This window comes from Myotis brandtii, unplaced genomic scaffold, assembly GCF_000412655.1.
Source record: "Myotis brandtii unplaced genomic scaffold, ASM41265v1 scaffold61, whole genome shotgun sequence".
NCBI classification, from domain to species: domain Eukaryota; kingdom Metazoa; phylum Chordata; class Mammalia; order Chiroptera; family Vespertilionidae; genus Myotis; species Myotis brandtii.
Window position 1 is genome coordinate 1,671,263 of NW_005370318.1, and position 22,865 is coordinate 1,694,127.

Consider the following 22,865-nt stretch of genomic DNA (forward strand, 5'->3'; position numbering starts at 1 on the left):
CCGGCGTGCCTCGAGATGCGGCGTCGCCTCGTAACTCGCGCCAGACAGCGCGTTAGGGCAGCTCCTCCGCGCGCCTGCGCCGTGACGGGCTCTGCGCAGGCGCATTTTCAACGCTTGGGAGTCGAGGGCGGGGTATCATCCCTTTCGCTGATGCAAGAGCCTAGTGCGGTTGTGGGAGAGGTGTTGGTGAGATCTCTACCGCGGCTGAGGCCTGGGGCTAACCTGTTCGACTTCTCGTCCGTGCGGATCCTACTCGAGCCGCAGCCATGTCCGGAGACGAGGTGAGGGCCTAACCCTGGCGTTAGGGCTGGGGACTGAGGCGGGGAGCGGAACCCATCCCCGTGTGGGAGACCGGGTCTGCGGCCTAGCGCCGGCCGCCATGTGGGACAGCCGGGCCTAGGCGGCCGGGAGCAGTAGAGCCAGCGAGAACTCCGGAGCCGCGGGCTTAGCCGCGTCCCGCTCTCCTCAGGGCGGCGGTGCTGAAGCCGGCTTTTCCAGAATGGAGGGTATATTGAGTCGCCCACCTAGAATGGGGCTTGAATGCCGGTTAATGTCCCAACTGAACGAGATTGGGGCTGGCGACCCCTGCATTCCTCTCGATTTGACACTGTGGCTCCTACACTCCTCGCTGGGCTCCGGGCGCGGCGTGGGGAGCCTCCCTGAGCTCCGGCGGAGCGCCCTCGTTGAAAACTTTTGTAAGCTGGCTTTTCCTGGTCGGTATCCGCCGTTCTCATCTCGAGCACTATTTCTTAAGAAGTCCAGAGGGTCGGGGAGATAGGATGAGAGGTCAAGATGCTTCAGCCTCAAAAAGTGCGTAACTTTGGAAAGTTTTGAGGTGGAGTCCCTGAGTTTTCCTTCACGGAGTTCACAGCGACGAGAGCGGGAAGTCCGGGCTGCGAAGCTGGCCGGGCCTTTTTCTACCCTCGTGCTTGTACCTCAGCAAATTTCCCCAAATCCCTTCTGGCCAAATCTATCCCAATTCAAGTGAAATCAAACGGCTTAAAATGAAATTGGATTTTAGGTGTTGTCAGTAGGTATTCGTTAACCCTGGGGGGAGAGCTACCGCTTCCCGGCCAGCTCTCCCCACCACAATAAAGGGCTCTTGACTTTGTCATTCATTTCTGTCAGCATTCGAGTGCTTGGTCCAGAGGGCCTTGGAGAGAAGGAAGAGGAAAAATTCGAGGCTTTTTGGAGCGCTGGCTTCGGAGGTAGCCCTTGAACGATCCTTAGCATTTCCTCTTGTGATGGAAAGGCTGATCTTAGGGTGAGCGGGTGGTTAAGACGGCAAGTAAGAGGGCTCACGGAAAGTAGACTATCTTCTGATTTGGTTAGCGTTAATCCCTTGAAATGTGGTTAGTGGCCAGTTCATGGAGGGGTTTGAAGACCAAATTAAGGAATTTTGGATTTATTCTGGAGGGGACTCCAATCCCTCATTTGACTTCCACAGTAATCCTCTAAGATAAGTATTACTGTTAGCCCCATTTTATGGATGAGAAAACTGAGGCTTTGAGTGTGGTATCATGCCCATGATCAAAGAGTAAGTGGCTGAGCCAGTAGTAGAATTCCAGATCTATGTAATATTGCCTACATCTAGGTGACCGGGAGGGAGGCTCTTGCTCTCTCAGGAGAAACTGAGAGTCTGAAGGTAGTAGGTGGTTCTTGCTTGGAGGTCATGGTAGACATTGCTCTGGGCTACTGTATTTCAAAAGTCCAGAGAGTGGCAATGTTTCACGTTTGTTTTTTCTACATATTTTCTAAGCTCTTCATAACCTTTAAAAATAAAGCACTTACGTAGTACAAAGTACTGTGGGGTGCTGTTTGTGTGGTTTCGATGGTAAAGTGCTCACAAGTGATATAGGGGAGGTAAGAGAGGTCAACTAGTTTCTACAGGAGATAGAAAGAGCCATCAACAGAGAGATTTGTGGTAGCGGAGGATTCAATTTTAGCAGTGGGATCAGGTTTTGAAGGAAGTGGAATATGGCAGAACCAGCATTCCCGTAGAGAACTTTTGGAAGCCCATAAAATATTAAGTAGCTTGGCACTTTTTAGGCCTACCAGTCCAACTTCATTTTATAGGCAGGAAGCTAGGGTTCAGGGAGGTTAACTTGCCCAAGATCACATAGCAAGTTAGTGGGACTAGAACCAGCCTTTGATTTCCACTCTGGAGGGGTGTGAAGGTTCTGGTTTCTCCAGTATTATTGACTAGAAAAGTATTCTTAGGCCAATCCTTAATTTCTGACTACTTTACAGACAAGCAAAAATTTCTACATGGAAACAATGAAAGTAAGCTGTACACAGTTCTTTTTCATTTTAGAGAAAGGAGGGAAGAGAGAGAAACATCAGTTTGTTGTCCCACTTATCTATGCATTCATTGGTTGATTCTTGTATGTGCCCTGACCAGGGGATGGAATCCACAATCTTGGCTCATAGGAATGATCCTCTAACCAACTGAGCAATCCGGCCAGGGCTGTACACATTTCTTTTTATACCTGATAATTAAGCCAGAATTCACCACAACATAGCCTTTTTTAACCTAGTGGAACCAAGACCTTTAAAAAGCTGTATTTGAGAAATATGGGTGATGCCTGTAAGGAAAAATCCTCTAATCTGTAGGCATTCATTATTTTCCAGACCAATTTTTTAAAAGTGCTGTCAATAGTTAAGATTGCTTATTACTAGATCCTGTTCACTAAGTGTCAGAACAATGGGTTTTCATACAACACAGTAAGGTAGTTTACAAAAGAAGCTTTAAGCTAAAGAAGTTTCTGATTTTAAAATGGAATGTGTGTTGTACTAAATGTACAGAATGCAGAAGAATACAAAGAGAAATAAAAATCTAGAATCCTATCACCTAGAGATAACAACAGTCTTAAATTGCTTTTAAGTCTTAAAAAGCAATTTTTTAGTCAAGATGGACATGGCCTTGTGGTTTGGGGGAGGTCTGCTTTGGGCACTGCTTTGGGATCCCTGGTTTCCTTATTTTTAACTCTGAGAGGTGGTGTGAATAAAATTAGGGGATGAGTGTGTCGTAAGTATCCAGAGTCAGTAATTAAGAGAGATATTAATTATTTCAGTGTATAATTCCTGCATGTTTCATACCCTTTACAAGGCTACAAGTAAACTGTTAACCTGTAGGTTAAATACGAATGTTTTTCAGAGGATAAGGCACTTGTGAGACTGTCCTCTTTTGATTTCAGGACCCCTCCCATCTTTGGTCTGTCATGCTGAGTAATAATAAATGTAATTATTATTCCAGGGTAGTTGCTACTTGGGGGGAAAAAAAGCAATAAATGAATTGTAAGCCCTGCCAGACAACCAAACTTATAGTACCTGGAATGCTCTGGTCTTTTGCCAAATGTCCTTATCTCAGGAGTGTGTATGAACTGTAGCTACCTCCTTGGACATTCCATGTAGGGTGACCTGTGGCTTAGTAGGTCAGCAGTGGGGAACTCCTTCCTCCTGGTTCTTTAAGTTTGCCAAATTAAGTTCTTCAGACTGACTGCATTTCAGAATTACTCATTTACACAGTTATGTCCTTCTTAAGATAGGAGAGGATAATTGAGATGAGGCTATATCGGTTTCCACAATATCTTGCAGATCCTTCTCTATCGAGTGAGGACTATACCAACCCTACTTTATTATAGACCACAGTTTGGTTTCAGTGTAGCTCAGTTTCCTTAATGTACTTAGGACATAAAGAAATTTAAGCCCTGGCTGGTGTGGTTCCATGGTTAGAGTGTCAGCCGGTGCAGCGAAGGGTCGCGGGTTCGATTCCCGGTCAAGGCGATGTACCTGGGTTGCGGGTTTGATGCTCGATCGGGCATGGAGAAGGCAAGAACTTACCTGGGGTAATACAAGTAAGAGCCAGAGTCAGAACTTGAATTTAGTCAGTTGGGCACCAGACACCTCACTGTACTGTCATAGCAGTTCGTTGGGGAAAATGCTAAATTTAAGCTTGATAGAATTTGGACAAAAATTGGTGAGGAGCTTAGAGAAAAAAATACTTGGTATTTGAATCCAATTCTGTTTGACGTCAGTGACCTCAGTCTTTCCACTGTACTGGTGTCTACCCTATATGTTGTTTAAACTGTTATGTCTAAAATACTTTATCTGTATTTTTTCTCCAAGTGATCAGTACAGTCTGCAGCAAGGTATAAATTAATGTTTCGCTTATTCTCTAATGGACATCAGATAAAAATAACCCAAAAAAACTTTAATGTTCAGAAACAAAAAGCAGAGTAAAAGGTTATATAGAAGTTTCTCTTACTCAGATACAGATTTGCTATGTGAAGGGTTGCTGGTGGATTTCCTTAAAGGTTTGTCTGAACTTAAGGATAATATTTAAAAATTTTTTTTATAAGTCAAGTCTTCTGGTGTAGTAACCCCAGGTTACCAACCTTAAATAAACATGTATAATCTACCTAGGTATTGGTTTTCTCATCCACAAAGTCAGGGGTGTAGCAAAGGTTATTACTAAGGTCCCTTCACTACATTCCATGATTAATTCATCATAAAGTCTCCACATTTGCTCATGAAACTATAAGTGAAGTTGCTGTATCTTGTGGTAATTTACAAATTGAAAGGCAGTGCACAAGTTTAAGGAACACCCCCCTCCACTCTCATTCCATGTTTAATAGTATAAGGAGAGTTGGATGGCCTTGTTTTTAATTCTGTTTTTTTGGTACTTGAGTGCAGCAAATACTCTTACTTTTTTGTTGTTGTTACTCCTCACCCAAGGATATTTTTCCCATTGTTTTTTAGAGAGTGGAATGGATGGATGGAGAGAAACATCGATGTGAGAGAGGCACATCACTTGGTTGCCTCCCGCATGCATCCTGACTGCAAATCAAACCCGTGACCATTCAGTGCCTGGGCCGATGCTCTGACCACTGAGAAACACGTTGCGCCAGAGGGAAATACTCTTACTTTTAAGCATATGTCTTTTGAGAATAAAGCATAGTTGGAGTGTGAAAACAATCACTTGGTCCCTTTTTTATTGTCTTTTAAACAGATGATTTTTGATCCTACTATGAGCAAGAAGAAAAAGAAGAAGAAGAAGCCTTTTATGTTAGATGAGGAAGGGGATGCCCAGACCGAAGAAACTCAACCCTCAGAAACAAAAGAAGTGGAGCCAGAGCCCACTGAGGACAAAGATGTAGAGGCTGATGAGGAGGACAATAGGAAAAAAGGTGAGTGGTAGATGTGAGAGGCACTCCTTTGCTGAAAGGCCTGTTTCTCTTCCATTGTGTTTTGGATTTTGTGCATACATTGACCCCTCAGTTTGATAAGGGGGGTCAGGGGAAAGTTGAGGCCATCAACAATCTGTGGGCACTGGACCTTGCCATATTTCTGGTAGATTCATTCCAAGAAAATTCCTACCGAATCCACAAATGGCTACACCTTGTCATTCCAGGACTGATTTTCCAGTCTAACCTGTCAGGTCTCTTTTTGTATTTTAATGGTGATTCTATTTGAGTGTAGGCAGAAAGAAATAAGACCAAGATAGGTAGTTTTGTGTCTTAGCAAGTCTGAAAACATACAGAAGAAATTAAAATTATTTAAAAAGTGTTTCAGTTTAGACACCAGCATTAGTTATTAACTTTTGAGCTTTGACAAAGATACTATTTAATTATTAGAAATAAGTGATTCAGTAAACATGTCTGTTGAATATAAGACACTGCTGGAGATAGAACTGACATTCAGTGAACTTCTATCATGTGCTAAGCATCTTGTATATGATTAAAACAAACTTGGAAAGTAAGTCATTCTTGCAATAAGACAAAATGAATTCATAAATAGCTCCTTGAAAACTTTGTAGCAGAGGGATCCTAAAATATTTCTAGTGTACAACAGTGTAGAACAAATGGAAAATTTATTGAACATAACCCAATATTACTAAGTAATGGTAGATAAAATTCATTTATTCATGTTGTAGCCTCATTTGATGAATGTGAAATACTTTATGAGGCCTTTTGTTGATTCATTGATTGATTGATTGAATAACAAGTAGAGCTAGGCACTAGGATATAGGTGAATAAGGCATATATCTATTAGTATCTCTCTTTAATATCTATGAGGGAGATAGATAAGCAAACCAGTAAGTACCTCCTTTGGAATGACAGAAGATACTGTTGAAGCACCTTGGCACCTAATTGGTTGAAAGGGATAGATAGGCTTAGAAAGGGCTTCTTGGTGGAAAAACTCTAACAAGATCCTGTAAGAGCTATGTGGGAGGGTCCATAGCAAGGGTTGGAGGTGAGAGACCACAGGCATTGCTAAAGTGGAAGTACTTCATTTGGGCTGGAACCAGGTATTAAGATACTAGAGGCCTGGTGCACGAAATTCATGCACAGGGGAGGGTGTGTGTCCCTCAGCCCAGCCTGCACCCTCTCAATCTCAGACATCCCTCTCACAATCCAGGACTGCTGGCTCCCAACCGCTTGCCTGTCTGCCTACCTGATTGCCCCTAACCACTTCTGCCTGCCTGCCTGATCACCCCCTAACCGCTCCCCTGCCAGCCTGATCAATGCCTAACTGTTCCCCTGCCGGCCTGATCGCCCCCAACTGCCCTCCCCTTGCCAGCCCGGTTGCCCCTAACTGCCCTCCCTGCAGGCCTGGTCCCCCACAGCAGCCCTCCCCTGCAGGGTCCCCCCCAACTGTCCTCCCCTGCCGGCCCAGTCACCCTTAACTGCCCTCCCCTGCTGGCCTGGTCCCCCCCAACTGTCCTCCCCTGCCGGCCCAGTCACCCTTAACTGCCCTCCCCTGCTGGCCTGGTCCCCCCCAACTGTCCTCCCCTGCCGGCCCAGTCACCCTTAACTGCCCTCCCCTGCTGGCCTGGTCCCCCCCAACTGCCCTCCTCTGCCGGTCATCTTGTGGCCACATGGGGGCAGCCATCTTGTGTGTTGGAGTGATGGTCAATTTGCATACTGGTTGTGACTAATTAGCATATCTGGGCTAATTAGCATATCCCTCTCTTATATAGGATGGGAGATGAGATGTAAGCAGAAGTGAAGAGAGAAAGCCGGGAGGCCTTGGAAATTGTGTTAAAACCCTGACTTTGTATTGGGAACAGTGAGGCATGATATAATCAGAATTACTAGCTGAAATGTTGGCTTAACTCATAATTGGATGCTTTGCCTTCTGTTTGTTGTTAATTAATAATCTTAATTATGTCTTTTTAGATGCCTCTGACGATCTAGATGACTTGAACTTCTTTAATCAAAAGAAAAAGAAGAAAAAAACAAAAAAGATATTTGATATTGATGAGGCGGAAGAAGGTGTAAAGGTAGTATTGCTTTCTTATTGAAGGTAAAATTTGACCTCTTGAAAGGTTGCTCAATGGCTGATGTTTCTCCCTCTTTGTTTCATCTCTTACTAGCTTTGCTTTTGTTAAGTACTTAATCAACTGTTAAGGTCATCATGTCTGATTAAGGTATTTTAAAGGGATTATGATGAAAAGGAATGTAAATTTAGGTTTTACATATTTTATTGTGGGGCTGTAAAATGATTACAAAACTAGAGGCCCGGTGTGCAGATTCGTGCACTGGTGGGGTCCCTCAGCATGGCCTGCAGGGATTGGGCCAAAACGCAGCCGCCGCTGCTTGGTAGGCTCGCTGCCGCTCTGCTGTGGTCACCGGGCTGCGGCAGCCAGCAGTGGCCCTGTGTTTGGCACCCGTCAGTAGGCTGAGCGGTGCTCCCGCTGTGGGAGTGCACTGATCACCAGGGGCAGCTCCTATAGATGCCCCTTGTCATTAACTAGATTGTGATTGGCTGAGTAAGAGAGCTATAGATATAAAAGGTTAATATGCACAGTGTCCCCTCGGGAATTTGACCGGGAGTTTCATCGCTTGCTATGACGTGTGCTGACCACCAGGGGGTGGCACAGAACAAAGGAAGGCCCCGGCTGGTAGCCAGAAGGCCCTGATCAGCCCTGATTGCCAACCAGGCCTAGGGAACCTACCTGTGCACAAATTTTGTGCACCAGGCCTCTAGTATTTCAATAAGTGAGAAATCTGTGAAGCAAATACTCTCTTAGTTTCCTCTGTTAAACTTTGGTGGCATGTTGAAGATACACACATTTATGTGTCACCTGAGCCACAAAGAATGTATGTGTACCTCTGAGCACCAACCTGTGGTGGTTGTGCCTGATGATCTTATGGCCTGTAAGAGAACCAGAGCACTCAAGCTGTTTTTATGGAGTTCTCTGATCTTGTAGGTTCTCTTAATACTAGATCGATTTCCAATATAAATATCTTAGAATTCTTTTGAATAAGTAGATACATGGGTGGGTAGTTAGGTGAATAGGATGGATGGAGGGATGAGCTGAAAGTCTGCTCTTAAGGATCCCATTTTGTGTCTTCTACCCAAACGTTTCTTTGGTAAATAGTTTATTTACTCAAACTTAAGTAACAAGGTGTATCCCAAATGTAGCAGGAAATGTATACTGTATAGTACTTTATTGAGTTTTGGAAATAGTTTCACAGTTTCCACGACTTGGTTAATTCAGATGTGTATTGGTGAGTGCATTGAGTTGTCAGACATTGTGTACTAATTGCTAAGGTACTGAAATAAGTAAGATATTTTTCCCATTTTCAGGATAATTTAGAACAAGACTATTTTACCTAGATTTATCTTATTTTCTCCCTGTTTGGGGATTCTCTTCTCTTCCTACTATTGCAGGGAAATTGAGAAAGAGAGATGCTCAAATTATACTGCACAAGTGAGGTTCAGATATCCTGGGTAACAAAAGTGACACATCAGAGATGTATCAGAGAAAATCTTGGTTAACAAGGTTTTCTTGGTTGATTCCTCTAGTTAGTAGCTTTTGTCCTGTAGAGTTCCTTATATAAGCTTTATCTCTTATTAAGTGCTTGAATACTTTTTTTCTGTTATTGAAGTCATAACATAAGAGGTTATTACCAATGTCTTTATCAGGCAGGGCATGGACATTAACTTGAAGGTGATGTGTTTTTAAGATCTTGGGTTGCTCTCCCATCTGAATTTTCAGACCATCACAGGGCTTTTGAAAAATCTTGAAAAGTACTGCTATTCTCTTCCTTTCACTAGGACTGACTTAGCCTTGGCTTGGAAGTCGATCTTACTGGGATAAAATAAATAATAGTATAGGACTAGAAAGCTGGCTGGTATGTGCTAATTTATATTTGGCATATCTGAGTTTCTCATTTATTGACTGTCATCTTAGAGACTGGGTTAATAGCTGGTTTTTTATTTGTGTACTAGAGGCCCGGTGCACGAAATTTGTGCATGGAGCAGGGGTTCCCTCAGCCCAGCCTGCACCCACTCCAATCGGAGACCCCTCGGGGAATGTCCGACTGCCGGTGGTCGGTCGGACACCCCTCTCACAATCTGGGACCGCTGGCTCCTAACCACTCACCTGCCTGCCTGCCTGGTCGCCCCTAACCTCTCTGCCTGCCTGCCAGATCACCCCTAACTGCCTCTGCCTGCCTGCCTGATCTCGCCCCTAACTGCTGTCCCCTGCTGGCCTGATTGCCCCCAACTGCCCTTCCCTGCTGGCCTGATCTCCCCTAACTGCCTCTGCCTGCCTGATCACCCCTAACTGCCCTCCCCTGTAGACCTAATCTCGCCCCCAACTGCCCTCCTCTGCCGGCCAATTTGGTTCTCATTGGTCAGTTTCTATGCCAGTCAGTGACTCTGGGCATATCATCGGGGCCTGATCAGAAAGGTGGAGCTGATCAGCAGCCCCCGTGGAGGCCTAGAGAGAAATGGAGGCACGGGTGTTGGCCAGGCCGGGAGAGAAAGAGAGGCAAGTTCTGATTAGTGGCTGCCACAGAGGCTATGGATCAGACCCTGCCTCTCTCTCTGCAGGCCTCTCTCCGGACCTGATCCACAGCCCCCTAGGCAGTCAGTGACGTAGCAACCCAGCACTGACTTCCAGTCTGGTTGAGCCTTGGGTCGTAATCGGTGGTTACGACCCTGGCTCTTTATTATATAGATTATCCAGCTAATACACATGAACTGATTGGGATCTTAGAGCTGAGCTTCATTTACTCCCAGCTTTTTAAACTTTTCTGCTGATGAGATTTTGGAAATTACTACAGCCTTTGTGAAACTAGTTCAGTTGTAAGCACACAAAAATACAAAAATAGATATTGATAGGTAATGTTGACAGCACATTTCAGGGTAGGGAGCTGGATAAGCTCATGAAAGGAGGGAGAGATTGGAGACTGAGACTGGTACTTCTTGGGGGTTTATGACTAATTTCTGGGCTGTGATATATCCTATTTTCATCTATGACTATAGCAACTAATCTTGGGGTCAACCTTTACCTTGTCTCCATTTATTCATGTGATCCTAATTCTCCATGGGTTCTGCCTTTCCCTTTAATGATGTCATCTATTGAAGTGATGCCCAAATACCTTTTCGCAGCCTGGTAGCAAGGCTGACTGTGGTATAATAAAAAATATTTAGTCTTTGTCTTTGGTTCCTGGCACAGCTCCTAAAACCCTTGCAATCCCTGGAATGGTAAAAGTGTCAATTTGAGATGACTGGTGGCTGGGAACTCCTGAATAGCTTCAGTATAGGAGCTGGTCATCAGAAAGATTAAGCCATGATTAGATGACTGGAATTCATATACACCCACCCACCCTCCCCCTTCTAACCCTCTCCTGAGGAAGGGGGTTGGAAATGGAATTCACTCACCAGCGGTCAATGATTTAATCAGTCGTGACTGGCCCCTGAAGTGAGGACAGTCTTGTGGGACTGAGCCCTTAAACCTGTGGAGACTGTCACTAACTACAGGTAGTTTCAGAGTTAAAAGAATTATAGGTCACCCAGTTAGTTGGAGAGTTGAAGAATTGGTGTGGAAAAACACCATGTATTTGGTGTCAGTAGGAAAAAAATCCTCCTCCCACTGATTATATCAGAATACTTAGAAACTTCTTTAAAATGCTCCTGACCCTTGTTCCTGCTAAAGATTGTTAGTCAAAAGATTTAAGAATCTTACAAACATTTACCAGGTGATTCTGACAGTGGCCTGGTTTGGAAACATAGATAATACTTTTTTAAGATCCCAAGGCTGGTGAATAAAAAGAAAGGAAAAGATCCCACAGAACTGTCTCAAATGTCCAGTGTAAATGACAGGGACTCGCTGAGCCACTTTGGCTCACCTATGAGAGACATTTCTTATATGTAACTTCAGTTTTGAATACTAAATTTTTTTTCCTCTAAAAGGATGTCAGCCCATGTCATTTTTTTTTAAGTCCTGGAATCAAAATATTGAAATTTATATCTTAATTTTTTAGGATCTTAAGATTGAAAGTGATGTTCAAGAACCAGCTGAACCAGAGGATGACCTTGACATTATGCTTGGCAATAAAAAGAAGAAAAAGAAAAATGTCAAATTCCCAGATGAGGATGAAATTCTAGAGAAAGACGAAGGTAATATTGGGTGCTCGTTACTTGGGTCTTTGGCCTAATCTCTGATAGGTGGGCTCCTCTTTTATTTTTTCTTTACCCTTATTTCCACCTGATTATGGAAGCTAAAAGGAAAACAATATCTGACTTGATGACAGTTAAAGATTTCATGGGGGTAGAATTTGACAATTATAATTTTACTAAATCATGCAGCTTCAGGTGATTGGGAAAATTACTGTAACTGAATTTTAAATGTTACAAAAAATTTTCATTTTGTTAAAAAGTGCTGTTTTACTAGTTTCTAAGTGCCATGGGTTCTTTAAAGAACTTTACTATAGTCAGCAGATGGGTTTTTATGGATGTGAATGTTTCTTAAGTGCCTAAACAGTTGGATGTTTTTTCTAATTATCCCAGTGCATTATTTTATCTTGTGTTTGTTAAATCAAGAAACAGGTGTGTCTGTGTTATCACAAATTCTTAATTAGAGAGGTCTCTATTAAGGGTTGTTTATGAAAGTCCCTGTTTTTAAGGAATGAGAGGTTATTTGTGAAACCTAATGCCTTTATGCTTGAGGCTGTGGTGAATGTAGTTCTGGGAGGGAAGACAAATGTCTTTGATACTTTCATTTCTCTAGATCTGCCTCTACCCCTCATTCTTAGTCTTTGTTATCTGTAGCTTTAGAAGATGAAGACAGCAAAAAAGATGATGGTATCTCATTCAGTAACCAGTCAGGCCCTGCTTGGGCAGGCTCAGAAAGAGACTACACGTATGAGGAGGTAAGACAGATTCTGTTACGGAAAGGGGCTAAGCTAGTCACTAGAACTCAAAGAAAAGCAAGATAAATGCTCCCTGAATTGGTAGGGCCATTGAACTCCAAATTGTTAGTGAAGCAGACTCAGAGAGGTCACATAGCCAGTGCACAGCATTGCCTTCTGCCCTCATATGGGACAGTCAGTGTGGCAGTCATTATAGTACTCACTGTTCCCATCTGAATCTGTGAGCTTAGGACATGGAGATAGAGCCCCTGGAGTGGGAGCGGGGAGCAGTGGAGAGAGGAATTGGCTAATTTGGGGTCAGGATAGCATGGAGTTTGCTTATTTGGGCTTTCCTGAATCTTATTCTGATTATATCATATACTTTCCCATAGAAACAGCAGAGTTAGAAGGGGTTTATTTGTTCTTTAACTTCAAACAAGGAATTGCTGAGCATTCATATGGACCAGATCCTGGTTGAGAATTGAGTCCTGCTCTCAAGCAGCTCCCAGAACATAGAGTTATGTGTGTATTCAATAAAAAGTGAAGTTTGCTTAAAGGTAGAGCAAAGATTCCAGTATACTGCTATTAATAAGAATGTAAATGAATACCACTTTATCTCTATAGCTACTGAATCGAGTGTTCAACATCATGAGGGAAAAGAATCCAGATATGGTTGCTGGAGAGAAAAGGAAATTTGTCATGAAACCTCCACAGGTCGTCCGAGTAGGAACCAAGAAAACTTCTTTTGTCAACTTTACAGATATCTGTAAACTGTAAGTTCGTTAATGGAGAATCTCCATTCCAAATACCAAATTTTCAGTGATGTTTATGTTAAAGATCCTTATTGAGGACTTCATTGCAGATAGAAAGTTGGGTTGAGGAAAGTCAGAGTTCAAATATATCAGTTCTTTGTACTTACAGGTCTCAGGGCTTATATTATCAGACATCCAGAGGTGAGAGATGCCAACTCATGCTGATGCATGAGAATGGATCCAGATGGAGTGAAGAGTGTGGAGGCTAAATGTATTCCTCAGACAGGAGCTTGGCCAACCCAGGGAAGGTAGAAAAGCTTTTGAGGCTGGGGTGGCTTTGCTAAGCAAGTGAGCTCAGGGAAAACAGCTAAATTTGTTGTGCCTCTTCCTCAGGTGGTCATTGTCAAGACACAGCTTTTTTAATTACCATCACATTCCATGCCTCTCACCACCAGGTCACTCACTGTCTGGGCCTGGCTCTTCTTAGCTCCTCAGCTACACCATTTTTGGCTCGTTCCTTAGGGCAACTGACCTTATTTACTGTTCTTCAATTTCATAAGTGATACCTGCTTGTTGCAGATAAAACGGTAAATAATAGTAAACAAAAAAGAAAATAATCACTAAAAATTCCATCACCCAGAGATAACCACTTGTTTTTGTTGTGTGTGTGTGTGTGTGTGTTAATAAATATTTTTATTGATTTCAGAGAGGACAGGAGAGAGAAATAGAATCATTATCAATGATGAGAGAATCATTGATAAGCTGGCTGCTTCCTGCATGTCCCCTACTGGGGATTGAGCCCACAACCCAGGCATGCGCCCTGACTGGGAATTCAATCGTGACTTCCTGGTTCTAGGTTGACGCTCAACCACTGAGCCACATGGGCTAGGCTGTTCCATTTTTTTTTTTTTTTTTTAATGAAAATTTTCAAATAGGAAGTATATAGGGATTAGCATAAAGAACAGCCAAGTATCCTGTTGCCTAGATTTGGTGTATTTGACCTTTTGACACAGTTACTTCATATCTTTTTACTCTTTAAAAGAGGGTTTTACAGTTACAGTTAAAGCCATTTTTTGTATCTCTTTCATCTTCCTTTTCAGAAAAAGATGTTACTTTCTAAAGTTGTTTACCTTTTCTGTCCATGTTTCTAGACATTTACTCATAGGTATGTACAGTATCTACACTAATAAAAGAGAAACATGGTAATTGGCGTACGACCGCTACCCTTTTCATTGGCTAATCAGTGAGTATATGCAAATTAACTGACAACCAAGATGGCGGCTAATTTGCATATGTCGGCTCCAAGCCACAGACTGAGGCTTTAGGCCTGGGTCAGGGAGGAGCCAGCCAGCGATCTTCCGCGGAGGGAGCTGGGGGTGCCCTGGCCCAGGCCTAAAGCCTCCAGCAGAGGCTTTAGGCCTGGGCCGGGGAGGAGCCAACCAGCGAGCGGCGGCGGCGGGAGCCTGGGCCCGGGAGGCTGGGCCCGGGAGGAGCCAGCCAAGGATTGTTGATGGCGGCAGAGGCGGGGAACCAGGGGGGAGCCAGCCAGCAATTGTTGACTTGCAGTGGCTGCAACAGTGTGGTGATGGGGCTGGTGCCTTCCCCTGATCAGCCCGTTCGACTCCCACAAAGGGTGGCCAGACTGTGGCTTAGGCCCACTCCCCAAGGGAGCAGGGAGCAGGTAGTAGGACATCCCCTAGGGCTCCCAGTATGTGATAGGGGGCAAGCTGGGCTGAGGGAACCCCCTCCCCAGTGCACAAATTTTTGTGCACCGGGCCCCTAGTTTATAAATAACTTGCAATATTATTTTATGGTCTTTAAAATGTATTACATATCTTTTATTTCAGAGTTTGATGAACTGTGCACTGAAGTTCACCTAATAGCAGAGTAGTCACAAATTGAAACAGTGAACAAGTTGGTTTTTAGAAGTTTGGTTAGTTTTCCATGGAGGATAGTTTATTTATTCTACTTTCTTTTTAGATTACATCGTCAGCCCAAACATCTCCTCGCATTTTTATTGGCTGAATTGGGTACAAGGTAAGAAACTATATTTGCATATATATATATGTATATGTATGTATGTATATGTATATATATTTACATACAGAATTATTGGACATCTCATAAGAGCTTTTCTTAATCTGAAAAGGATATGTAACACACTTAGAAAAAAAATTCACTGCCCTGGCCAGGTGACTTGGTTGGTTGGAGCATCATCGTCCAAAAGGTTACAAGTTTGGTTAGGGTGCGTATAGGAGGCAATGGATCCAACTCTCCCTTCTCTCAAATAAACTAAAAAACAAAACACAGGAAAAAAAATTCACCTGATTATCAGAGGAACTTCTGGGCCACTGAAAGAAGGAAGTCAACTCATTTCTGTGGGAGAGCTTGGCTGCCTGGGAATAGAGAACTGAATTAACAGTGACTCATCTGAACAGGCCTGTTGGCATACCAAAATGAGGATCATGGCACTGCCGTGTTAAGAGTTTCCTGTCATTAACTGGATTCTTAGATCTTTATGGAGCAAATATTAGATTTCAAAGGAAATTATTTTCTTAGGTCAGTATTATTTCTAAATTGTTAATAGGCTATTGATGAAATACAGTTTACAAATTGATGAGTGGCACAGGAGAAATGTTGAAACAGGGATCCATAATTAGTTACTTCCTTAAGAGCTCACCTGTTGAAGTCACCAAGCCAGTCCATCCCCATTCAGGGGGGCCAAGATCCCATTTGAATTGACCTTTAAGTGCTAGGAAGCCAATTGTCCCTTTAAAAATAAGTAGATTCAGGGCATAATAATGATGAATAACACATATTGAGCATCTTGGGTACCATTTCAGTCTTAAAACAGTTGCATGAACTGTTAGTAGAAACTAATATTAGCTGTCTTAAAGATTTAAAAACCATTTTAGTGAAGTTGTAGTTGGTCACATAACTACCTAATGGCACAGTCAACATGCAGACTCAGATCTGCCTGTTTCTCTGGAGCTTGAGCTCTTTTAAAAGACTTAATTCTGTGCCTTGCTGGCAGTATAGAGATAACTAACGTGTTCTGCTCTCTTCCTTTTCTTGAAACTCTGTTGGGATTGGCTACACTTGCTGTGGGGTTAAGGAGTAATTTACTTGACTAGTGGTAGATATGTAGGTTCTGTTGTAAAAGAATTATGTTTTAAATGTAAATTATATAATCGTTGCTTTTTTTTTAAGGCCACCAAAAATGTTGGTTGCCTACCCCCCCCCCCCCATGGGGAGAGATCATTGCTTATTTTTAACTTGCATAAATTAATGAAGGAGTAAAAGTTAGCAGTATTTTCCCTACTTCTCAGAATAATTTCTTAAGAGGTGGGATAAATGATAACAAGTTGAGAACCAGTGAACTTAAGGTCAGTGGACTTAATATAGGGTTGAAAAAAGTCCATTTCTTTTGACAGTGAATGAAAAAACATTCCCTACATCAAGTATTAGAATTCACCATAGCCTGGAGATTAAGGGTCAGGGTCCCAGTCCATGGGGGATAATAATAAACCTTTATAATTAATTTCAGAGAGAGGGAAGAGAGACTAGAAACATCAATGATAAGAATCATTGATTGGCTGTCTCCTACACCCCCCCCACCCACTGGGGATTGAGCCTGAAACCCAGGCATGTGCCCCGACCGGGAATTGAACCGTGACTTTCTAGTTCATGGGTCTATGGTCAACCACTGAGCCACACCAGCCGGGCTCAAAACTTTTCTAAGTGCCATTGACAATATGTGGCCTGTGACTTCAACCGTACTTGAGGGATAGAGGGGTTAACAGTTTTATAGAGATATATTTCACACATTTAAATGTATAATTCAGCACAGTTGGTGTGTGGCTCAGTGGTTGAGCATTGAGCTATGAATTGGGGTCAGGGTTCTCTTCCAGGTCAGGGCATATGCCCTGGTTGTGGTTGCAATCAATCCCCACAGTAGGAGGTGTGCAGGAGGCAGTTGATCGAGGATTCTCTCTCATCATTGATGTTTCTCTCCCTCTCTGAAATCAATAAAAATATTTTAAAAAATAAAAAAAGTACAATTCAATGTTCACATAATTAATTGAACTATTACCACAATTGGTTTTAGAATATTTTCATCAACTATATATGATAATCAAAATACGTATTTGGTGCTTAGAATTTTTAAAGATAGGTCTTACTTTGAACATGATATACATTCAGTAAAAGTGTTTTACCTTGTTGGATGAATGAGCCATCACACAGTTAAGGAATCTATTTGTGTTTAGACTTAAAATCAATTATAAATTTGATTTGTTGCTGAAGACTTAATTGATTGAAATTGGATTAAGTGTTAGGAAATGTAGATAGGTCATCTGGTACCAACTACTTAATTAAAAATAATTTTTGAGAAACCAGGTAGTATAGCACTACTTCTAGAATTTAACTTATGCCATTGAATATATTTTAAATTCATTGAATGTAAAGATCCTGGAATTTGGTTCCCTATAGGAAAAAGCAATAACAGAGATATTTGTTTTCTTTCATAGTGGTTCTATAGATGGTAATAACCAACTTGTAATCAAAGGAAGATTCCAACAGAAACAGATAGAAAATGTTTTGAGAAGATATATCAGTAAGTGTATGATTTAATCTCAGTACATCACTCTGAAATGTTCTCATCAGGTTGTATTATTTTGGGGAGAGTCATTGGTTTGTAATGGAGCTGGAAAGGCTGGCCTTAAAGGATGAGGTAAAATGATAGTGATGGGGAAGGGGGCAGGGAGGTGGCTCTTGGCCACTGATTGGGGGTGCAGGGAGAAGGCCCAGCCAATCAAGGCTGCTGGTTGGTTCCAGGCTGAAGGCCAACCCAGAGAAATCTGTCTGCGTTCAAGGCCTGGTCTGCATTTATCTCCTTCATCACTTAAAATTGACAGGTCTCTTCCCACATACCTAGGAACGCTGTAAGGTCTTTCTTAGTGGCTCTCCTGCAGAAAAACCACGAGTAGGCATCTGCGCGTTCCTGCTTCCTTGGACATTTGGAGTATTTTTTTTTCAACCCATGGTTTAGTACCTGAAGCATCGCAGCAGACGGCTTTTGTTTTCTTACCCTGGAATAGTTTAGGGATAAACTTACAAATAAGTTTAGCTAAGCTCCTTGGTCTGGGTGCCAGCCTGGGTTTGTGGAGTTCAGTGTAGAAGTGTTTTTAGAGGAAAGAAACCAGAGGCCACCAGTTAATTCTGTATGTTGCTTTTCCTGCAGAGGAATATGTCACCTGTCACACATGCCGATCACCTGACACAATCCTGCAAAAGGACACCCGACTCTATTTCTTACAGTGTGAAACTTGTCATTCTCGATGCTCTGTTGCCAGCATCAAAACCGGCTTCCAGGCTGTCACGGGCAAGCGAGCACAGCTCCGTGCCAAAGCTAACTAATTTGCTGATCACCACTGATTTGGCAAAGTGTGTTGTGGAAATTTGGCTGGACAGGTTTACCATCAGAGTGGATATACCATTGTATTAAAAAACTAGAAAAGCTGCCAAGCTCTTTGGTGTATGGCTGGTTGGTCTGAAATCCTTGCAAGATGCCGATGCTCAAGCTGTTGACATAATCATTGCCTACTTTAACAACTGTCAGAGAAACAAGATGGGGTAAGGTGGTGCTTTTTAAAAATCGTTCACAGACTTCTGTAAAATGCAAGAGAAATTAAAGTTATTATAACAGTAATTCTTTCAATTTGGTTTGTCCTTCAGTTTTCTAAAAAATTGTGCTTAATGAATTCAGCAAAAACAGTTTGGGCCTGGGATCTGGTGAGGTTTCTGCATCTTTATCCTAAAAACTGGACACTGGCAGTGACTTCAGCTGGGCAGCCATTTTCCTCTCAGCTTCTTCTGAGATGCATAAAGTAGACACAGCTTCCCACGAGAGGGTGGTTGGAGCATGAGATTTGGGAGGACAGCCTATTTTTAGTGTCCAGGAATGACTACATAGATATGAATTTATTTCATTATGTGAGGATTGTTGCTACTACCTCACTGCCAAGTCCTCTAGCTGTCACCATGAGGGAATACAAGGTGCTAGGTACCCTCCCTCCTTTGAATTTTCTTACTGGCCACCAAGAGAATCTTAGAAATGGCTGTGAAGTGTGTCTCATAAGAGATACGGCATGTGCAGTACAAAAAAACAGTCTAAACCATGATACTAGAGGAAGTTTTTCTTTTTCTTCCACAACTTGTGTTCCAGGTTTGAAAAGACCCACCACAAATACTTTTCTATTTTCTGTATTAAAGTATCTTTTGAAAGAGGTGATGCTGCCTGTGTGTGGTGCTTCTGGTGCCTCCAGTTCTGCCTTCTGAGGATTTGGCTGAAAGGGTATTTCTCCATTGAGCATGAGGGAAAGATCATCTTATGTGTCTGCTGTGATTGCCTTGCACGCACTTGCCAAGGATGAGGGCATAATGTTCCAACTTTCTTGATGCAAGACTAATCCTAAGCAGCTCAGAAGCAGCCAGTCACTTGGCCCTGAATGTCTTGACCATGGTTGTTTTTAATCACTGTGACCCTTAATTTTAAAGTACAAGCCAAGTGTTACAATAAAACACTTTGGCCATAAAGTGTTGGAGGGAGCAGAGCATTCCTTCCAACTGGCTGAGCTGCGGCCACTGCCCTGATGAACTGGACTGCTGTTTATAATGCCATCTTCCTTTTGTATATGTGCCCACACAATTCCCAATGTTGGATGTTACTGAGTGAATAAAGCAAGGATCAGTGCCTCTTGTGTAATTAGCGCTCTATTACTTTTGTGTGTATATGTTTTCATTTAGTGGGACCCCTCAGGGGAAGACATGGGACTTTACAGTTTGGTGATAGGTTGGCATAGTTATGTTGACAATTTCAACGCATCTTTAATTTCACTCTCAAAACAGATTCATCTCTGAACTGATCCTGACCCTTTAAGATAGTCCAGTTGAGATATTGTTTAATTGATTTGACTCTAAGGAACCCATTCAAAATGGTGGGTTGCCCTAGGTTACCCATTCACAAGTAACATTAACCTCCTGCCTGCTACCTCTCACCAAACAGCTCAGCTGGAAGGCAACCTTCTATAGAGTAACAAAGCAAAGGCATTTGAGGGTTTCTGATCATGTTCTGGTTGTGAGAAGAATGAGGCCACTGTTACCAGTGTCAGGAAACAGTGTTGAGGAGTATTCCTAACTATGTAAAAAGGGGAAAAGAAAGAAGGATTCCATGGTAAAGTTTGAGAGTAGATAAGTTCCATGACCACCTAAGTTTTAGTTTGCTGACGTACATTTTCATGAGCGCATAAACATGTGATTATCTCTAGTCTTTAGAAAATGCTCTTGACCCCATGACCAACCCCACCTACAGAAAAGCTTATGCTTGTCCCAAAGTATCTTCCTGGAGTGATCTCACACTTCATTTAAAAGCATAGAATATGCAGATTTTTGTAACCCTCTTTGTCCCCCAATATCTTGCAGGATAAGTGTTGTGCATAAAAAATGCTGGGCTGGACAGCCTGGAAGAAGTGCTACCATGGTGAGTCAGTGGTCGGCAAACTGCAGCTGGCGAGCCACATGCGGCTCTTTGGCCCCTTGAGTGTGGCTCTTCCACAAAATACCGCGTGCAGGCGCGCACGTACAATGCGATTGAAACTTTGTCGCCCATGCGCAGAAGTCGGTATTTTGTGGAAGAGCCACACTCAGGGGCCAAAGAGCCACATGTGGCTCACGAGCCACAGTTTGCCGACCACTGGTGTGAGTCCTCAGCTGTAACCTGGCCTCCCTCATCCACATCTTTTGTCCTGGCAATACAAAGGTTTCACATTTTAGATTTTATGTTTTTAGAAGTTGGGCCTTGGTGTTCCTTTTTTAGTTGAGAAGATGAACAAAAGTCTGCAGTGATTCCCCCTCTGCCATTGATTATATCCTGTATTCTCATATAGGTTGTGTCACAATAATCCTAATAAACCTTGCCATCCTTGCCAATAAAGACTTCAAATTCTCCCAAGGATTACAGTAGAGGCATAGTCCTTGGAGCTTTGTCACATTGAAGGTGGTGTTCTTTTTAAAAATACATATATTTTTTATTGTTTCAGAGAGGGAGATAGAAACATCCTATATAATAAAGTGGTAATATGCAAATTAGCTGTCACACCATCACAAGATGACTGCCCACAGCAGAGGCAGGGTTCCCATAACGAGAGATCAGCAGGGACCTGAGGCTGAGTCCTCCCCCCGCGCACTCCCCCCCCCCCGCCGCCACCCAGCAGGGCTTGACGGGTGGGGCTGGCTGGGACTGGATTTCATCCAATGAGGGTGGGGCCGGCTGGGTCTGGGTTTTGTGCGATTTCGAGGCGTGTGCGGGTGGGCGGGGACTTGACTCTGGGTCCCCCGGCTCGCCCCAGACTCTGACAGGAGGAAAATTTTCATATACATTTTACTAATTTTCTTTCATCTCTGACATTTCTATTATAGAGAAAGGGCAAATAGCAATATTAAAATATTTCCTCTAATTCCCTTTTAATGTGCACAAATTTCGTGCACCAGGCCAATAGTTAATGGTAATAGAGAATCACTGATCGGCTGCCTCCTGCACACCCCTTACGGGGGATCAAGCCTGCAACTGGGCATGTGCCCTAATTGGGAATCGAACCTTGATCTGGATCATACATAGGTTGATGCTCTGAGCCACACGGACAGCAAGAAGGAGCCTTATTGTTAGAAGAGACTGGAGGGTGGGGAAGAAATGGGGTCCAGGTCAGAAAGTGAGAAAGGGTAACCCTATCAGTTTCTGTTCTGTGTATCTGAAAAAGCCAAACCCATGCCCTTGCCCAAAGACCCAGCTGCTGCACCTTTGTGGAAGTGCACTGAGGCAGAGGTGCAGGGAGGGGTATGTGTGGACCAGGAGCCCACTCACCAGTCAGAGAAAAGCGGTGTCCATCCACACAGGCAGGAGGGCCAGCTGGGTTTGCTCCACGGGCCTAGACCAGATCAATACACTGCTTAACTGCAATGACTCAGACATCGGAACACCAACAAAAGGCCTATGATTACCTCTTCCTTTGCCTCATTTTAAATATTGTATTGCCTCTCTCTTTTTTAAGTTGCCTGAAATACATTTGGGGACAAGGTGAGTATAAAGTAAGTAGGAAAGTATGGTTATTTTTTAAGAGAAAAATTACCTGAATTTGGATTAGGTATAGATAAGTATTCTCATTAAGTATTGTTATACAAGGATGCGTTCTTTTTATTTATTTTTTGTTAATCCTCACCCAAGGATATTTTTCTATTGATCTTTTAGAGAGAGTGGAAGAGGGAAAGACAGAGAAACACATCAATTGGTTGCCTCCTGCATGCACCCTGACCAGGGCTCGGGCCGGGGAGGAGCCTGCAAGTATGTGCCCTTGACTGGAATCGAACCCGGAACCCTTTGGCCCACAGTCCAATGCTCTATCCAGTAAGCCAAACTGGCTAGGGCAAGGATGTGTTCTTTTTCAAATGAAGATGAAGTTCAGAGAGCTTAAGTTACTTGCCTAAGGTCACACAACTAAATAGGAACTCAGTTCAATAGTCTGTACTCTGAACCCAATCCCCCTAAAGTAGAGCAAGCAAGCTATGTAACCTCTTTGTGTCTGTGTTCTATTGATAAATGACAAATCACTCCAAAACTTAGTGGCTTACAACAACAACAACAATTAAATTATCCCTTGTGGTGCTAGACTCTGACTGGGGTCTGGGAGATCTCAGTTCTTCTTTTTTTTTACATTTTATTAATCCTCACCCGAGGATATTTTTCCATTAATTTTTAGGGAAAGTAGAAGAGAGGGAAAGACAGAAACATTGATGTGAAAGAAACATCGATTGGTTGCCTCCCGCACACCCCCCCCCCCCTCAGGTCTAAGGTACGTGCCCTTGACCAGAATCGAACCCGGGACCCTCTGGGCCGCAGGCTGACCCTCTA

The 22,865-nt window shown here is 43.0% G+C and overlaps 1 protein-coding gene across 1 annotated transcript; it reads left to right on the plus strand.

Moving 5' to 3' along the window:
- Positions 1-27: 27 nt before the first annotated feature.
- EIF2S2 (eukaryotic translation initiation factor 2, subunit 2 beta, 38kDa) lies at positions 28-19,667 on the plus strand. Its single transcript, XM_005879791.2, has 9 exons — positions 28-281; positions 5,012-5,189; positions 7,182-7,285; positions 11,283-11,418; positions 12,070-12,170; positions 12,774-12,922; positions 14,882-14,938; positions 17,431-17,516; positions 18,144-19,667. Exons 1-9 carry the CDS (start codon positions 267-269, stop codon positions 18,317-18,319), a joined length of 1,002 nt encoding a protein of 333 aa, XP_005879853.1. The 5' UTR covers positions 28-266; the 3' UTR covers positions 18,320-19,667.
- The last annotated feature ends 3,198 nt before the right edge of the window (positions 19,668-22,865 follow it).